The 17,709-nt window shown below is 39.7% G+C and overlaps 1 protein-coding gene and 1 long non-coding RNA gene across 9 annotated transcripts in view; one reads left to right on the top strand and one right to left on the bottom strand.

The window, feature by feature from the left end:
• Gm15802 overlaps positions 1-10,420 on the bottom strand; it is a 46,850-nt gene extending 36,430 nt beyond the window's left edge. For 5 of the 6 annotated variants that reach the window (XR_876078.1, XR_876075.1, XR_876077.1 and 2 more), the window contains exons 1-2: positions 10,296-10,420; positions 10,078-10,167 (exon numbers count right to left, since the gene is read on the bottom strand). This is a non-coding gene — a long non-coding RNA (predicted gene 15802). Of the gene's footprint in view, positions 1-10,077; positions 10,168-10,282 lie in introns of all 6 variants that reach the window. The other variant, XR_876079.1, reaches the window with a different exon arrangement.
• Positions 10,421-10,511: 91 nt separating this feature from the next.
• The window catches only part of Tex55 (testis expressed 55), a 16,569-nt gene continuing 9,371 nt past the window's right edge, over positions 10,512-17,709 (top strand). Inside the window, exons 1-3 of one of the 3 annotated variants that reach the window (XM_006522675.2) lie at positions 10,512-11,429; positions 12,159-12,305; positions 14,732-14,791. In XM_006522675.2, coding sequence (XP_006522738.1) covers positions 10,539-11,429; positions 12,159-12,305; positions 14,732-14,791 — 1,098 coding nt within the window. In that variant the 5' untranslated portion in view covers positions 10,512-10,538. Of the gene's footprint in view, positions 11,430-12,158; positions 12,306-14,728; positions 14,792-17,709 lie in introns of all 3 variants that reach the window. The other 2 variants (NM_029042.1, XM_006522676.2) reach the window with 2 other exon arrangements.

Genomic DNA, 17,709 nt, shown 5'->3' with positions numbered 1-17,709 from the left:
TAGCCAGAAGCTGGAAAGAACCCAGATGCCCCTCAACAGAGGAATGGATACAGAAAATGTGGTACATCTACACAATGGAGTACTACTCAGCTATTAAAAAGAATGAATTTATGAAATTCCTAGCCAAATGGATGGACCTGGAGGGCATCATCCTGAGTGAGGTAACACATTCACAAAGGAACTCACACAATATGTACTCACTGATAAGTGGATATTAGCCCAAAACCTAGGATACCCAAGATATAAGATACAATTTCCTAAACACATGAAACTCAAGAAAAATGAAGACTGAAGTGTGGACACTATGCCCCTCCTTAGAAGTGGGAACAAAACACCCTTGGAAGGAGTTACAGAGACAAAGTTTGGAGCTGAGATGAAAGGATGGACCATGTAGAGACTGCCTTATCCAGGGATCCACCCCATAATCAGCATCCAAACGCTGACACCATTGCATACACTAGCAAGATTTTATCGAAAGGACCCAGATGTAGCTGTCTCTTGTGAGACTATGCCGGGGCCTAGCAAACACAGAAGTGGATGCCCACAGTCAGCTAATGCATGGATCACAGGGCTCCCAATGGAGGAGCTAGAGAAAGTACCCAAGGAGCTAAAGGGATCTACAACCCTATAGGTGGAACAACACTATGAACTAACCAGTACCCCGGAGCTCTTGACTCTAGCTGCATATGTATCAAAAGATGGCCTAGTCGGCCATCACTGGAAAGAGAGGCCCATTGGACACACAAACTTTATATGCCCCAGAACAGGGGAATGCCAGGGCCAAAAAGGGGGAGTGGGTGGGTAGGGGAGTGGGGGTGGGTGGGTATAGGGGACTTTTGGTATAGCATTGGAAATGTAAATGAGCTAAATACCTAATAAAAAATGGAAAGAAGAAAGAAAGAAAGAAAGAAAGAAAGAAAGAAAGAAAGAAAGAAAGAAAGAAAGAAAGAAAGAAAGAAAGAAAGAAAGAAAGAAAGACTTACTTGGGGCTGGCTTACAGGTTCAGAGGTTCAGTCCATTATCATCAAGGTGGAAGCATGGCAGCATCCAGGCAGGCATGGCACAGGCAGAGCTGAGAGTTCTACGTCTTCATCCAAAGGCTGCTAGTGGAAGACTGACTTCCAGGCAACTAGGGTGAGGATCTTATGCCCACACCCACAGTGACACACCCATTCCAACCAAGTCACACCTATTCCAACAAGGCCACACTTCCAGATGTACAAACCATCACATCATACATAATATATATATACATATATATACATATATATATATATGCATAGGGCTGGAGCTGAGTGGTTAAGCATTTTCCTTGCTCTGAAGGAGGACCTGATTTTGACTCCCAGCACCCACATGGTGGTCCACAACTGTCTGTAATTCTAGCTCTAGGGGAGCCAATGTCCTCTTCTAACCTTCATGGGCACCAGACATGCAAGTAGTGCACAAACATGTGTGCAGGCAAAACACATTTTTTTAAAAAAATGGAATGAATCTAATTAAAAAGTGAGTATATAAGCAAGTTAAATAGATCCGTAACAAGTAATATGACTGATAGTTTCCCATCTAAAAAAAACCAGATGAATTTAATACAAAATCATACCAAATCTTCAAGAATGTGCTAATGTATATGAACTCAGAGATACTATGGCAGAATGCTAGGGTCTGCACAGGTTCAAGCCAGATGCTGTCCCACCACTGAGATGAGGAAGTGAGCATAAGCTCCTGTCTCTATGCAAGAAACGATCTCCAATTGGCATCTGCTTATAAAGGAAAAATCAAGTTTCTGCAATGGAGTATCAATGGGTATATTAACCACACTTAAAGGCAGCCCTCCTGTCTAGCAGTAGATGGCTCACACAAAACAAACTCAATGATATTGTTGTAGTCTCTTTTATATATATATATATATCATATTGCTTTGTTTGGACATACTCTGGCTTACTGGCCTTTTGCTTGTATAGGACAGTTTCCATTTTTGTGTTTTCATGATATGTTTCTTGTGTCTTTTTCTTTGTTTTTTTTAATTCTGTTTTATTTGGGGGGTTTATTTATTTGTTTTCTAAAGCATGGAGCTGGGCTAGTGGGGAAGATCTATGGGGAATTGGAGGAGAAGAAACTGTAATCAGAATATATTGTATAAAATCGTTTTCAATTAAAATGTATTGATAAACAAGAAAGTGTTAACACAAATTCTTCTCATACTGTTCTGTTAAAAAGGGAACGAAAATTTCCACACTACATTTACAAAGCCAGTACTGTCCCTAGTACCCAAATCAAGTAAGGAGACAATGAAATGAAAAACAACCATTAAGCCAATATCCCCGATGAATTTCAACAAAATACTCTCTAAAGTATCCTTGTACATCTCAAGACCACAGGAAAGTGATGGTGGATTGTAACCTACTTGATTTCATTCCAGGGATGAGGAGTGATTCAACACGTGCACATTAATAACTGTACAGCAGTGGATGGCTGATATGAGTTTAAGATTTAATTGTAATCCCTGATAACCACCAAAAAGAAAAATTAGAGTCACAAAAGGAACAAAATAAGGGTATTAATATGGTAACACACCGAAAGAATCAACCTAAGTGCAGTAACAGAGCAGTTAAGGATATGACAGTCCATACTCCTCACTCATGACCAATTTAAACATAAAATGGACTAAACTCTTCCAGTGAAAGAAAGTTCATCAGAATACACTTTAGAAAAACTGATCCAATTGTAATCTGTAGTCTCCCCTCCCCCAGCCTGAAACCTGCTTGCTCAGGGGTGGAGCTTCCTGCTCATTCGTTCTGCCACGCCCACTGCTAGAACCTGCGGAGCCACACACGTGCACCTTTCTACTGGACCAGAGATTATTCGGCGGGAATCGGGTCCCCTCCCCCTTCCTTCATAACTAGTGTTGCAACAATAAAATTTGAGCCTTGATCAGAATAACTGTCTTGGCTACATTCCTTTCTCTTGCCACCTAGCCCCTCTTCTCTTCCAGGTTTCCAAAATGCCTTTCCAGGCTAGAACCCAGGTTGTGGTCTGCTGGCCGGACACAACAATTGGTGAACCAACGCGGGACTGAGAAACGGCAAAGGATTTTTGGAAGAGACGTTGCTGGTTCGGAGCTCCATAAAATAAAGTATAAAGGAAATTCATACCGGAGAAGGTATGGGCTAAGCTGAGACAATGTTAAACCCGAGCGCTGGTTCACTTAGGTTCAGCAGTGAGGAGCTGGGTAATAGGCGGTAGGCCGTAGCTCTCTGAAGCTACATGAGGCGTGAGAAAAGAAAGGGTTTATTAAAAGGAATAGGCGGATTGCCCCAGTTAATAAAAAATGCATCATAAGGGAGGAAAATGTCCCAAAAAGCAGAGAGAAATTTCTCTCTGGGCCTTATAGCAGGAGTACTCTGTTCCCTTTTGTGTCTTGTCTAATGTCCGGTGCACCAATCTGTTCTCATGTTCAATTCATGTATGTTCGTGTCCAGTCTGTATGAATGAATGTTCTATGTTTTATGTTGGATAATAAAGATGGTATAAAAAACTTTATCTGCAAAGCCGAGAGCTGCCACGTGTTTCAGCCAGGAATCAGACACATGGCGGGAGGGCCCCTGCTGGAAAAACTGTCCCTTTTAAGAAATAAGGGCAAGTGCACAGCCTCTTAGTTTCAGAGTAAAAAAGCTAATAAATGGTTCATGATTAATGTGTTTGACAATGGTAAAGTGTTTTTTATTCTATGATTGTAGCTACAAAAATTATTATTCTCTGATTGGTCTAAATGTAACTGCTTCATTTGGTTCTTTTTTATTGGTAATGTGCTCTGAGTGTCTTCACATTCAGCTCATAAGTTGTTGGTTAAGATTAATAATTGTTACATTGCTACAGATGGTTAGTGTTAAATTTGATAACTCAAGTTTAGAGTCCGTCCGACACATGGCATAAAGCAGGCCAAGAGGCTGGGTCTCTAAAGATATTTCTAGTTTAGGTAATAATTAATATAGTTCGTATCCTAAATAGTAAAATTTAAGATAAGATTTAAAGCAATGTCTTTTTATTAAAGCATTAAAGCTTGCTTTAATAGGTATTCATAGGTATTAATTGACATCCAAACTTTGTAATATGATAGTAATGCTTCTAATATTGATTTTAAAGATAATAAATTGTTTTAAACTTGGGTTTTGCTTTCCCAAGGTTATAGGTATTATCCTAACCTTGCACAAAAAAACTTAAAAATTATGGTTAAAACTGCTATTGTTCCATTGACTGCAGCTTGCAGTTTGATTTCAAATTTAAGATCTTTAATTCACCTGTATACTGTAATTAAGATAATTACAAGAGTAATCATCTTATGAGAGCGCTCATACAGCTCACTTCATACAAAACTGTGACAGAGTTATCTAGTTATATTTGTCTTTGTGAATAGATTAGACAAACAGTTTGGTTATAGTTGCTGCCTGGCAGGAAACTGCAGTACGGGCAATTTTTTCACAACACTAAAGTTGTGAAGAATGTTTTAACTGTAAGTCATCTTAAGAAAGAGTATCAAAATTTAGAGGCGTAGACAGTTATATTGTTTCTCTAAAATCGGTCCTTATTACAGGAGGGCCAGGATGCTCAGATTAAAAAGTATTTTACATTTGAGTCAATACATGGCTCTGGGCAGCCCCAGAGCGGCTTGTGGCCTTTCTTTTGTTTTGCAAACAGTGCCTGAGAAAGTTTTTTCCCTGTGTTCAAGAGAATTTCTTTTTAACAGTGTTACAGATCTATTCAGATGTTTAAAATAATGCTTTAATTCAAAGAGTTTTTGCTTCTAGTGAACTGTAATCACTAGAAAATTCTGCCTCTAGGTATGGCTAATGTAACTTTACATTATGTTAAAAAAAAAAATTTATTGTTTCTGCTTCTATACAAGAAGCCAAGAGTTTTAATCTTTCAGTGTATATTGTTTCCTAAGTGAAAAGTATTTTATTAACTAATGCTTCTTAAAGTTTACCTTAAATCCTTGCTCTCACCCAAAAGATTCAGAGACAATATCCTTTTATTACTTAGGGCTTTAGTTTACTACAAAAGATTTTACAAAAAATAAAGAAAGCTTTTATAATTGTTACTAATTGGTAATTAAAAATTGGTTGTGCCCAAAACAATTCTTTGGCCAAAAAGAAAACATTATTGTAAAGTCATTTTTCTCATCCTCCCAGCCGATCGTTGGCCCACGTGGGCCCAACTAGCTTCTGTGGGGCGAAGTCTTAAGACACAGTTTCCCCTGTTCCAGCACAGATGATCTAGTTGTGTGCTGTAGATGGTGTTTTAAAATGCTGAACAATCAAACCTTAATTTGTATATTAATAGTCAATGCCATATCTCTGAGCTCGCAATTGCTTAAATTGTTCATCCCTCAGATACTATTAATTCTCAAATTTACAATTGCTTATGCATATTTCTAGTTAATAAATAAATAAATTATGCACATGTGACTCTTAATAACTTTATAAGCCTTCTAGTTACAACTGCTCCTTAAGAAAATTGATTAAAAGTGCAATTAGTCACTGCCCCTTTACAGCCAAGTATTTAAAATATTTGGTTAACTAGTTATTAATTCAAAAGTTTAGGTATTGTAAAATTTTAAAACTTTAACTTCTTAAAAGACAAAAAAAGAGAAAAATTGTATTCCCGTGCATACTATTTAGTGCATTCCCATGCACACTATTTAAGTCTTACCTTTATTTTCAAAATCTAATATTTTAATGTCAAAGAGTTTAATAAATGCTTTATAGTATCTTAAAGGGATCGACTTATTGGCGTATAGATTGATCCTAAAACAGCTACCTTATTAGAAAAGGGAAAAACAGGTTTTCTCCACAAAACGCTGCAGAAACATATTAGTAAATTCGTGTGACGAGCTAGTAGGTAAGTTGACTCATGTCCTGATTAAATTGACTAAAAAACTAAATTAAATTCATGTTTTAGATCCATCCTTACTTGTCATTTTTCCAGTTTAGACTAGCTTCTAGCCTTTTAACTTTATGGCAATAGTACATCAGAGACTGTATATTCAGACTTAGTAAAATTAGTCATTTGATAGAGTCATAATGATTTTTCTCTTTTCTTCAGTGTGACCAGCCATTCTAACTCAATCTTAGACTGGTCTAATATTCAGTCCAATGTTAGAGATTCCTATATTCTAAATTACCTAACAAAGTTAATTCAGAGCACATCCCCCACTCCCCCTAGATCCCTAACCTCAGAAGGATTGCTGGCCTTACAGCTAGTGAAAAAAGCTATTAAAGAGCAATTGGTCACTTAATACATTGGTAAAATCAAAGGACCCCCTGACTAACAAATGGAAGGGTCCAGATCCAGTTCTAATTTGGGGTAGGGGCTCAGTTTGTGTTTTTTCACGAGATGAAGATAGAGCGCGGTGGCTGCCAGATAGATTAATTTGTCAGATAAACACAGATTCTAAATCTTCTAAAGTATCACCTTGAGGACTAAAATTCCTCTTTTGCTTAAAAGTCGGCTTGAGGACTCAGGCTCCGAAAAAAGCTACTCTCGAAGCCAGCTCCCGACAGGAGGCCGGAGACTAGCCTCAGCTTTACAATTTGCATTTAAATAAAGTACCTGGACTTCCCCAAAAGAAGTTCTGCTTTCCTACTTTCTCACTGTTGAGATTTTGTCTTTCAAGCAGGTAAATCAACATTCTCGAGGCGGACCAGTGGATGTGCATCCCCGCCCCCCTAGAGCACACAGGTGGCTGCTGTTATCTCCTTTCCAAGGACATTTCCAACACGTGGCTTTCAGTCTGAGTTAAAAATTAGGTTTACCAAGAGGGCTAGAAAAGTAGATATTTCTATATTAATAAAGATTGTTTTTTATTTTGATAGACAGGCTTAGTCCCTTAGCTGACCTCTGGCTTTTCACCCTTGCTGTTACTGCAAGGTGTCCTTAGCTCCTTAGGCTGTAAAAAAAAACAGGGATGAAGAGAAACGACTTCCAGCTTCTATTTTAGCCACAAGTCGTGGTGTTACTAATGACATAATTATTGCTTAGGCCTTACTAAATCTGAGGTTGATAATTCTCCTTTAGGAGCTGCACAGCACTCAGAACTGTGCATACTGGTTTGTAATCATACAAATTCAGTATGGGCACCGCTTGGTGCAGAGAGCACTGCAGGGGAAGGTCCAGCTTGACCATTTCTGAGTTTCCTGTGAGATAAACCCGGTTTAAAAGAGGTTGGTATCAAATTTTGGCTAAAAATCAAAAATGTTTTTCGGCTCTGCCTCCCCCTCCCCAAAAGATACCAAGAGCCACAGGTGTGGGTCTTATCAGTACCCACGGGAGAAATCAGGTCAATGTCCACCCAAGCCAAGGTTAAAGGCCCACTCATCTACGGATGAGAAAATCATTTGGTCACCTCAGTTAAGCGTTGCCTTATTTAACTTAATTAATAGGGGGGAGAGAGATTGGAGACGTACTATTGAAAGGGCAAGCCCTTCACTGCCTCCCACCTAAATAAAAAAGCCAATTGGCCTTGTACTACAGAGCCGGCCGAACCCCTTCTCCCTGTTTCCCACCTATCATCCAAAAATGCGGAGGAATATTAACTTAGTGTTATTCTTATTATAGTGTATTTCACATTTGTTCAGTCAAACTTAGCCAGAGTTCCAATGCCCTACTTAAAATTCAACTAGAAAGTTACCTACCAAGTACTAATTAGCATTATAAAGTCAGAGCCTACAACTCCAGGCTTTTCAGTTAGTTGTTTACTAAGATAAGAAAGGACAGTCTTAGCCAGATACAGTTTACCATAAGAAAAGTTAAGGAATCCCACGAAAGCAGGTTTTTTCTTTAGCCCTAGATTCCAGGCAGAACTATTGAGCATAGATAATTTTCCCCCCCTCAGGCCAGCTTTTTCTTTTTTTAAATTTTGTTAATAAAAGGGAGGAAATGTAGTCTCCCCTCCCCCAGCCTGAAACCTGCTTGCTCAGGGGTGGAGCTTCCTGCTCATTCGTTCTGCCACACCCACTGCTAGAACCTGCGGAGCCACACACGTGCACCTTTCTACTGGACCAGAGATTATTCGGCGGGAATCGGGTCCCCTCCCCCTTCCTTCATAACTAGTGTCGCAACAATAAAATTTGAGCCTTGATCAGAATAACTGTCTTGGCTACATTCCTTTCTCTCACCACCTAGCCCCTCTTCTCTTCCAGGTTTCCAAAATGCCTTTCCAGGCTAGAACCCAGGTTGTGGTCTGCTGGCCGGACACAACAGTAATCTGTCTACCAGAGACTCTTCTTAGTTCTAATACTGCAAAGTGTTAAAAGTGAAGGTGTCTGGGGCTGGAGAGATGGCTCAGTGGTTAAGAGCACTGACTGCTCTTCCAAAGGCCCTGAGTTCAAATCCCAGCAACCACATGGTGGCTCACAACCATCTGTAATGATAACTGAATCTCTTCTGGGGTGTCTGAAGACAGCTATAGTGTACTTACATATAATAAATAAATAAATCTTTTTTAAAAAGTGAAGATATCTGAAAAGACACAGCATACAAACTGTGAGCAAAGAGAGCTTGCTTGCTATGTTAATATCAGACAAAGTAAAATAAAGCTTAGGTCATAAACTGTTATAATAGACAAGTATTTTACACACTGATAAGACTGTAAGCTAAATACAATGATAGAGGAATAGTAAATCATACATTATTTGTTTTATGGAGTCTCGTTGGCTTCAAAACATGAAACAATCTAATCTAAGATATGAAGGAGGAGAAGGCAATTTTACAAAAGCAGTTAGAGATGTCAATATCTTACTTTCAATAACATACTATTTAGACTAGTCAACAAGAAACTGCAGGTCACAAACAACATAAGGAAAGAAACACCTAACCCAGGAAAACCATTCTACCCAACAAGAGCAGACACACACTCTACTCGTGGCCCACTTCCTTAGACCACAGTATGTTAGGACATGAAGCAAGCCTCTACACATGAGAAAAGATCGTGTCATGCAAAGACTTCTCTCAGAACACCTAAGGGTGAAACCAGGGATTAATCAAGAAAACTTGAAAACTCATGAATATTTCTAGACACTTTGGCCATGCAGAATTCCTAAAGGGACATGAGGAAGAGCTTTGAGATGGGTAAAAACACAATATAACACAACACACAAGAAAGCTATCAGATGTGTTAAGAACAGCAGCAAAGAAAGATCTCTGGCTACAAATACCTGTACTACAAGAAAGATACCAGATTAACAATCATATTGTATTATGAATACACACCAATAGATATAATGACATATGTAGGCATGTATTAATGAAAGGTATATCTTTAATATTGAAATGTTTTATTTATGGTCTTTTTGCTAGGATGGTAATATTTAAATGGAACAGCAGAGATACAGACTACCTTTTAGAAGATGCAAGTTATAAGACAGTTTATCACCTATATATGCTAAACATGGCATCCATTTCTTTCATATGGGTCTTAAATAAATATGGCAGATCATTTATAAATTTTCATTCAATGAACACTTTGGGAGCCACTTCTCTGTTTTAGGCAGTTGTTGATACATGGCTTCATCTCAGTGTCCCTGAAGTTCCCTCTCTGAGCCTGAATATATGGAGCTGGCCCACTCCCTCCACAGATTGACCCCCAACTACTGACCTTTAAACTTTAAATCTCTTCTCTAATTGTTAAATGCAATTAAACTTCTGTATAAGATTGCCTGACCTCCCACGTGCATTATTTAAGGTTTACTTCAGAGGAGGGGTGAAAACCTTAAAACCTGCTGGCCACTGACCACCACTAACAAGTGCACCTTCTTTATTTGTCAGGCTCTCTTCTGTTATGTGCCCACACAGTGGAACTTGGTTTGGCCTTCTCTCACTAACACTGTTCTGCTGTGAGACCACTAGACAGGTGGCGGTTGTAGAACCTGTTCTCACTGGATCTTCCTGTTGTTACTTCAGCCATAAATCATCCATCTAACTCAGCAAGAAAGGCCTCAAATGCCACACAGCATGACAGTAACAAGGCAAAGTCCAACCCTAAAACAGTGAGAATTTAATTTAATGACAATAGTAGCCTACCCTCTCAGGTGTGGGAGACACATGTTATTGGTGAGGCAGTTAAAAGAATGGTTCCTGAGAGAGCTTGGCCCCCACGCTGCCTGAACCTGCCTGGAAAACAAGACAAAACAATTAACAGAGAACAATACAAAGAAAAGAACATCTCTAGGCACCAGTGAAAACCATGAGGCCTCATAGACTGTGATGGAGAATCCAGATGGCCCACCTATGGGATTCACCTCTTGTCCAGAGACAGAATCCCAGCTCTTGCTCATACTTGCTCGTCCATTGGCAGTCTTCCTTTGTGAGAGTGAGTGTTGCTAAGTTATCAGCCAGATTCATCCACCTACTTTGGGCTGCCACAGCAGAGGTGCAACAAAGCCCAACAGAATCACAATGTCATGGAAGGCTGCCTAGACAACCAAGCCCAGGCCCCACCCAAAGTACCTGGCAACTGAGGCCAGTCAGAGGTGCAGCAGAAAATGGATGAGCCTCCAGATGAATCCTTGAACCATGAAAACACAACCCGAGCCCCAGATAACGAGAAGAACAACATAGAAGGAGCAGGCCAGGCCCTTCACAGAGGTTCTGAACATGCTGGGGTTGGATCATCTGAGCCAACTGGTGACAAGGTATCCGGCCAAGCCAATGCAGGTTCTAGACAGACTGGCCGAAGAACTTCTGAAGAGGCAGAACAAAGATCTTCGCAGCCAACCGAGCACAGATTGCCTGGCCATGCAGAGAGGAGAGCATCCCAGCAGGCAGAGCGCAGACTATCTGAGAGGAGAACTTCACAACCACCTAATCAGCAACTCCCCAGCCATTCAGAGAGGAAAACCTCTGGCAAGATAGATGGCCAAGAATCTTTGCTGTCTGAGCAGACTGACCAAGAAACTTCGGAGTTTGATGACCTGATTCCATCAGCCAGCACTGACTATTTATCAGCAAGGAGTCAACAACAAGAATACAACCAACATGGTTACTGGACTGAAGACTCTAGTGATCCACACAGGCTTAGTGAGGATCTAGAAAAGGACTATACCCGAGTTAAACATATAACAGAAAAACAGGCTGGCTACCGCTCATACTACAAAACACTTGCCCACATCGAGAGCCGAACACTAACTGACACCAACGACTACAGAGAAACTGGCCAAAGATTACAGCCTTGCACATTTGAAGATAGTGAAGCAGAGCTCCCATCCAAAGTTTCAACTACAGAGGAAACAGAAAGTGCCACCACTATCCAAGCCTACAACACACAAGATACTGAATTAACTACCTCCACCTCCCATGAAAAACTTCCCTCCATCACAACTAAAGTGTACTACTCATCCAGTCCAGAAAAAATTCAAACCACAGAATACACTTCTGTAGGTCAAAGGGATGTGCCGGGAGGTTGGAAAGCAGGATAGGACCTATGAGTCTGAGAATGAGATTACCCAATAGAAAGATTTATGCTAGAGCAGAGATGAGAAATAAACCCATATAACTAACACATGCCACCAGTAGGTCTCAGGAAGGATGTAACACAAAAGAGATGTGTTGCCTCCTAACTGTCCTCAGGCCACTCAGGAAGGATCAGTGAATCAGGATTTAGGAAAACAATGTTTCTGGTTCTATTGCTAACTCTGTACCACTAAATCACTTCCTACCCTGGGGTTCTACCATAGCAAGGGAATTTGAAGGTAACTGGAAACCCACCCCCCACCCCCGTGTAAGAGAAAGTATTTAAAGTAGAAAAAATGAAGGCATCCTTCAAGTTTTAAGGTGCTTTATAGTGACTGCTTAGGGATGAGTTGAGTTTCTCAAAGAACAGGCCCTGAGGGTCTGTAGGCAGTTAGTGGTTTCTTCACTAACCATTGGCACCTTAAGGTTTCTCTCTCTCTCTCTCTCTCTCTCTCTCACACACACACACACACACACACACACACACACACACACACACACACACACAATGAAAGTAGTATAGCCAGTATCTTTCTTAATTCTTGGTGTTAAATTTTATCAAATCTGGATCTGACTGATAACAGCAAAGAATTTTTCAGATTTATTTAAAAAATAAATTAATAAATCTTTTGGGGGGAATATTTCAATTTCAGGATACCACTCCAGTATTTGATCAAGGAAGGAGTTCTCAAAGATCCAGTCAGAGTTCCAGATGGCGGTTCCCTCCAATCGTTTTTGAAGACCCCTATCATGTTGCACTTCGCTATGTGGAGAAACACAACATCCTGCATATATTCCAGGTAAATCTCTTCATTTTTACCTTCTTCTTGGTCATGGGGTGTGGTAGAAGAAATTTGCTGAAAAAGGTGGGGACGGGGCAAGGGAACATAGTCTACTTCAGATATTAGTGTTGTAGGTTGTGTTGATGTTGTTTTCTAGGGTTTTTTTACCCAAAAAAGGAGTAACTGAGAAACACCAATGACACCAATGAGGTTTCATCATCGAAGGCACTGGAGGCCATGGAGGGTGGTTGCTGGAAAATAATTTGACCAATAATTAAACTTTTAGTTTTAAACAAGTTTGTAAAAAAAAAAAATCAGTGAAAAAGAAAATTAAGGGGCTTTCTAGACCAGGGTCTTCAAAAGGAGACCATTCTCAGGACCACCTGAGAACAACATTCTTTAGAAGGAAGTGGTAGAATTACAAGTTCCACCTAGTTCCTGTGTTCATGAATCTCACTGACCCCAGGACTTAAAGTCAAGCTTCCTTTAAAGATTGTTCTTCAACAAAATGCAACTATGAGGGATTATTGCAGCTCTAATGTGGTGAGCTTTGTTCTGGGTATATTTCTTTTTTCATATTGTTATTATTTGACAAGAAATGCACAGATCCATCTATAACAGTGTATGTATGAAGTAACTGTTTGAGGCAGGTGTAAAATTCGAGGAGTTTACCTCAAATGATAGCATGCAAACTAGGAAGGTTTGAAGTAGGGTATAGACCACTGGTTCTCAACTTGTTGTCATTGACCCTTTGTGGGGGGGGGGTGACTCTTTCACAGGGGTCATCTAAGACCAACATCAAACACCGATATTCATATTACAATGCATAACAGAAGCAAAATTACAGTTATGATGTAGAAACTAAGATAATTGTGTGCTTGGGGGAGTCACCATAACATGAGGAACTTAGTTAAAGGGTTGCAGCATTAGGAAGGTTGAGGACCACTGGTATAAAGAAAAGAACAGATACCATACCCCATCAGCTCCACCATTCAAACTCCAAGTTGGCCACATCTTTGTGAGTTGGGGGATATTACTTAGTTTCCACGGCTCTCAGACTCCTCATATAAAATAGGGATTTTAGAATATCAATTTTATTAGCCCTGCTCTTTGGTGTTTCCTTCTTAAAATGCTTCTTTTGGTTGGGACAGCTAGGTTTCTGCCTTTAATCAAAGAACTAGTTGGTGATAAAAGGAAGAAGGAAATGTATTCAAGACAGCAGGGTTTGGGGCTGTCTTGGTAGCTCAGCCGCCTTTTGATCTAAAGTGCTTGAAGATCTGAGTTCAAGCTCCAAAGCCCACGTAAAGGTGGGAGGTGAGAACTGACTCTGTGAAGTCATCCTCTAACCTCTGCACACATGCTGAGGCACACACACACACACACGCGCGCATGCATGCACGTACACACTGATAATAAATTTACAGTTTTTAAAAGGCTGATTCTATAAATTTTCAAATTAAATAAAAATAATGCTTATAAATGCATTGTGATATTAAAATAAATTATCAAATATGTATATTGTTTAATAAAAATATGTAAGAAGGAGTTGGTGATGTGGCACAGAGGGAGGATGCTTGCCTCACATGCATAAGATCTACAGCACTTATACAATTAATTGATCAATTAATTGTATAAGTACATATTAGATATAGAACTAAGTGACACAGGTAAAGTAAGCCTGAATATATTATTGAATATATTATTCCTGAAATTTATCTAACTGCAAATTAGATATTTGTTTACTTTATTATAACATTCTGAGTTATTTAATAACAGCAAAAAGTTTGGCAGTTAGTGTCACAATCTGATAAATCCTTTCTCATTTAATTCTGAAACTAAGTATTATTATCACACTTTAGAGTCAAGCATCTCAGAACACGATGTGTAAAGCTCCCATGGTCCCTATTTCTATTCAAAGGCCATTCTTTGATTATTTTTGAGTGATTAATTTATTAATTGATCATCTAGCTATATCACAATTCTCACAACACTGTAAACTTTTCCCACCAACTCTTTGGTCTTGGAAACAACTAAAAAAATGCATTGCTACTTATTAAATTTTGACCCCTCTAAATTTGATCTTAATTTGCCTGATTTCATCCAAATAAAGAAAGTAAGGAGCTAGAGAGATGGCTCTTGCAGAGGACTCAGGTTCAATTCCCAGAACCCACATGGCAGCTCACAACTGTCTGTGTCTCCAAGATCTGACACCCTTACACTGACATACATGCATGCAAAACACCAATGACCATAAAATAAAATAAATAAATCATTAAGAAGAAAGGGAGGGAGGGAGGGAGGGAGGGAGGGAGGGAGGGAAGGAGGGAGGGAAGGTGTTAGGAGACAGGGTGGATGTCTTTTGAATGTCTATGAGACATCCTAGTGAGAACTGGCTGCAAGTCTCTCAAAACCAAACTGCGGTGCGATGTGCTTTTTCTCAGCAGATCACTGAAAACCTAGTCTATGAAAGGCCAGATGACCCACTGTATTTCATGCTAGACCAGGTATGGACTGGGAGAATGAGCAATCCTTCTTTTCTCATTGTTGGAAAACTGCACGTACGCAGCCGGATGAGCAAAGCAAACCATGAACAGCTCCAGGTCATCATGATGGAACCCTACTCGCAGCTTCCAATCAAGAGTTTTGTATTAAAGTATAGAACAAAGCTAGGTGTGGCAGCTCACATCTATAATGTCTGTGCTCAGGAGGTGGAGGCAGACAGATCTCTGTGAGTTCAAAGCCAGCTAGGGCTACATAGAGAGACTCTGTCTCAAACAAAAATTACATCTCCAGCCTCACAGAACCCTCCCTCCTCATGACTTCCCACAAAAGGAATTCCTTATTTTGACCTGTACAATAACCTGTTCACTTTCCTTTAAAATTTTACTGAACAAGAGTCATGGAACACTTTTGTTTAGACCTATGAGCTCTCTGAACTGTCATTGAATTGAACCATCTATAGCCAGTATTGTTTTTGTCTTACCTCTTTTGCCCAAAATGATGTCTGTGGGATGGATGGATCCATCGGTTGCGTGTAGCTGTTCATCCATTTTCATCTTGTAGAATGCTATTCACCATGTAGAAAACTATGGCTAATCCATTCTTTTTGTGTGTGTGTGGGCGTGCAGATTATTCCCAATTTGGAGTTATTACAAACTCTTGTTGCTCTGAGCCTCCCCATCCGTGTCTTTCAGAGGTACATGTCTCCTGGTTCTACACTTTGCTCACTGGATTGTAGAGCACATGCTTGCTTAGCTCCAAATAGATTGCTTCCCTTTTCTAGCATGAGGGAGGCAATTAGCACCCTGCCCCCCCCCACCAGTTCTAGCCTTACCAGTGTTCACCGTTGTCACTGTATTTAGCCATGGCTATTTGTTAAATTCAGTGTCCTGCCTTTTCCTAGCCACAAGGCATTTGCATGCCTTTCCATCTGTTTACAGAGCATTTGTAAAACACTTATTTTTCTACAGTACTGCTTCACGTCGTTCTCATTAGCAACAAGCTTCTATATGTTCTGACCCTGAGTGTTCACTAATCAAGCATTTCGTATAACCTTCTACTCTCTGTCTCGTCTTCTGGCTCTTATCTTTTGATGAGGAGAAATTCTTAAGTATAGCATCAAATGTAACAATATTTTTCTTTGTGATTAATACTTCCACTGTTTTATGTTAGAAGTTTTACCCACATTTGATGATGGCTTCCTACATTATTTTGCAGGTGTGTGTGTGTGTGTGTGTGTGTGTGTGTGTCTGTAAAATGAAGCAGAGTTTGTTTGCTTGTTACCTTTCACATCTATGTCCACAATCTTTAATCAATTTTGTATATAATATGAGATTAGGCAAAGATTATTTCCTTCATCCATCCAAAAACCATTACCATAATATGCATGCTGATGTGTATTTCAATCATTCAGAGTATTTACTCATAATTGTTTCAAAATAAGACAATTCTCACCAACCTTCCTAATGCTGTGGCCTTTTAATGCAGTTACTCATGTCATGCTAACCCCCAACCATAAAATTATCTCATTGCTACTTCATACCTGTAACTTTGCTACTGTTTTGGATCATAATGTAAATATCTGATATGCAGGACATCTGATATGCAACCCTCAAAGGGTTTTATGACCCACAGGTTGAGAACCACTGTATCAACAGGAGTTTTCTGGTGGTTGCTTTCGGTCTCAGTTGGGTTGTTTTGTTTTGTTTTGTTTTGGAGGGGAGAAGTAACAGCTTTAACAAGAGGGTTTGCTACTCATTTAGATCTTAAGTTCTCTTGATATATTTACTATTGGCATACATGTTATACATGTTTTTTGGTGGCTTTACTCATGGCATTGAATCTTGGTGCTACTAGATATAGAAATTTTTAAATGTTCAGGATATAACTAGCTGGCATGTAGAAATACAGTATATTTGCTGTTCATAGAGTCAGTAGCCTCGCTGAACTTCTCTGACTCTAGTGATGTATTTGTTGAAGCACTAGGGTCTCTCCAGACACATGCTCATTGATTGCAAATACTCTCTTGACCTCTTCAGTCCCTACTCTTTGCTCCCTTGTCTTAACACATATATTGCGTGTCTTCTCTTTAATTCTTCATGCCCCTCTTTCTATTTTTTTCCCTCCTACCAAGAGACTGACCTATAGGGACTAAATCAGGCTCATATCCTGAGTCTCCATTGGGTTAAGTCAATAAGAAACCCTGGAGGAAGAGTAGAAGGAAGAAGAAAGCATGCTCAGGCTTAGTACTACGCTCTTCTTTATGAATACACTTTGTCTTGTCAGAAGGTATCTTAGTTTGCATGACGACTATTACCTTTAGGATTCCAATCATATTCATCATACACATCTCACATCTCAGCATACACACACACACACACACAGACACACACACACTCATATACACACACAGACACACACACAGACACATACAGGCACAGACACACACAGACACACATACACACACACACACATACCACACACACACATACCACACACACAACATACACTCACACTCACACACACAGACACACACTCACACTCACACACACACACCCTTCAGACCTAAAATTAATTCTATTCTGTATAGCTTTCAATGATACCCTGATTCATATCACTCCCCACACACCCCTTTTTAAGTAACCCCTGTACGAATCATCTTCACAGAACTGCATTGTAAATGTACAATCAGATTTTCTGTTTGTTCATGTTGTTGCTGTTTTGCTTGGGATAATGACCGGGACGGACCACTGCTTTGGGTCTCCAGAATAATTTAATGCTGAATGGAAGTAACTACTTTGATTTATGTTATTTTCTCTTTAAAAAATATTTTGTCACCACTTCACCCTTAAGTGACATGTTTATTATTTGTAGCTGCCATTGCTCATGTTAAATAAGTTCTCCTCTCATAAACTCTCTGGCA

This window comes from Mus musculus, chromosome 16, assembly GCF_000001635.26.
Source record: "Mus musculus strain C57BL/6J chromosome 16, GRCm38.p6 C57BL/6J".
In the NCBI taxonomy this organism is placed as follows: domain Eukaryota; kingdom Metazoa; phylum Chordata; class Mammalia; order Rodentia; family Muridae; genus Mus; species Mus musculus.
Note: the sequence above shows the minus strand (reverse complement) of the source record. Positions and strands in the feature narration are given on the sequence as shown.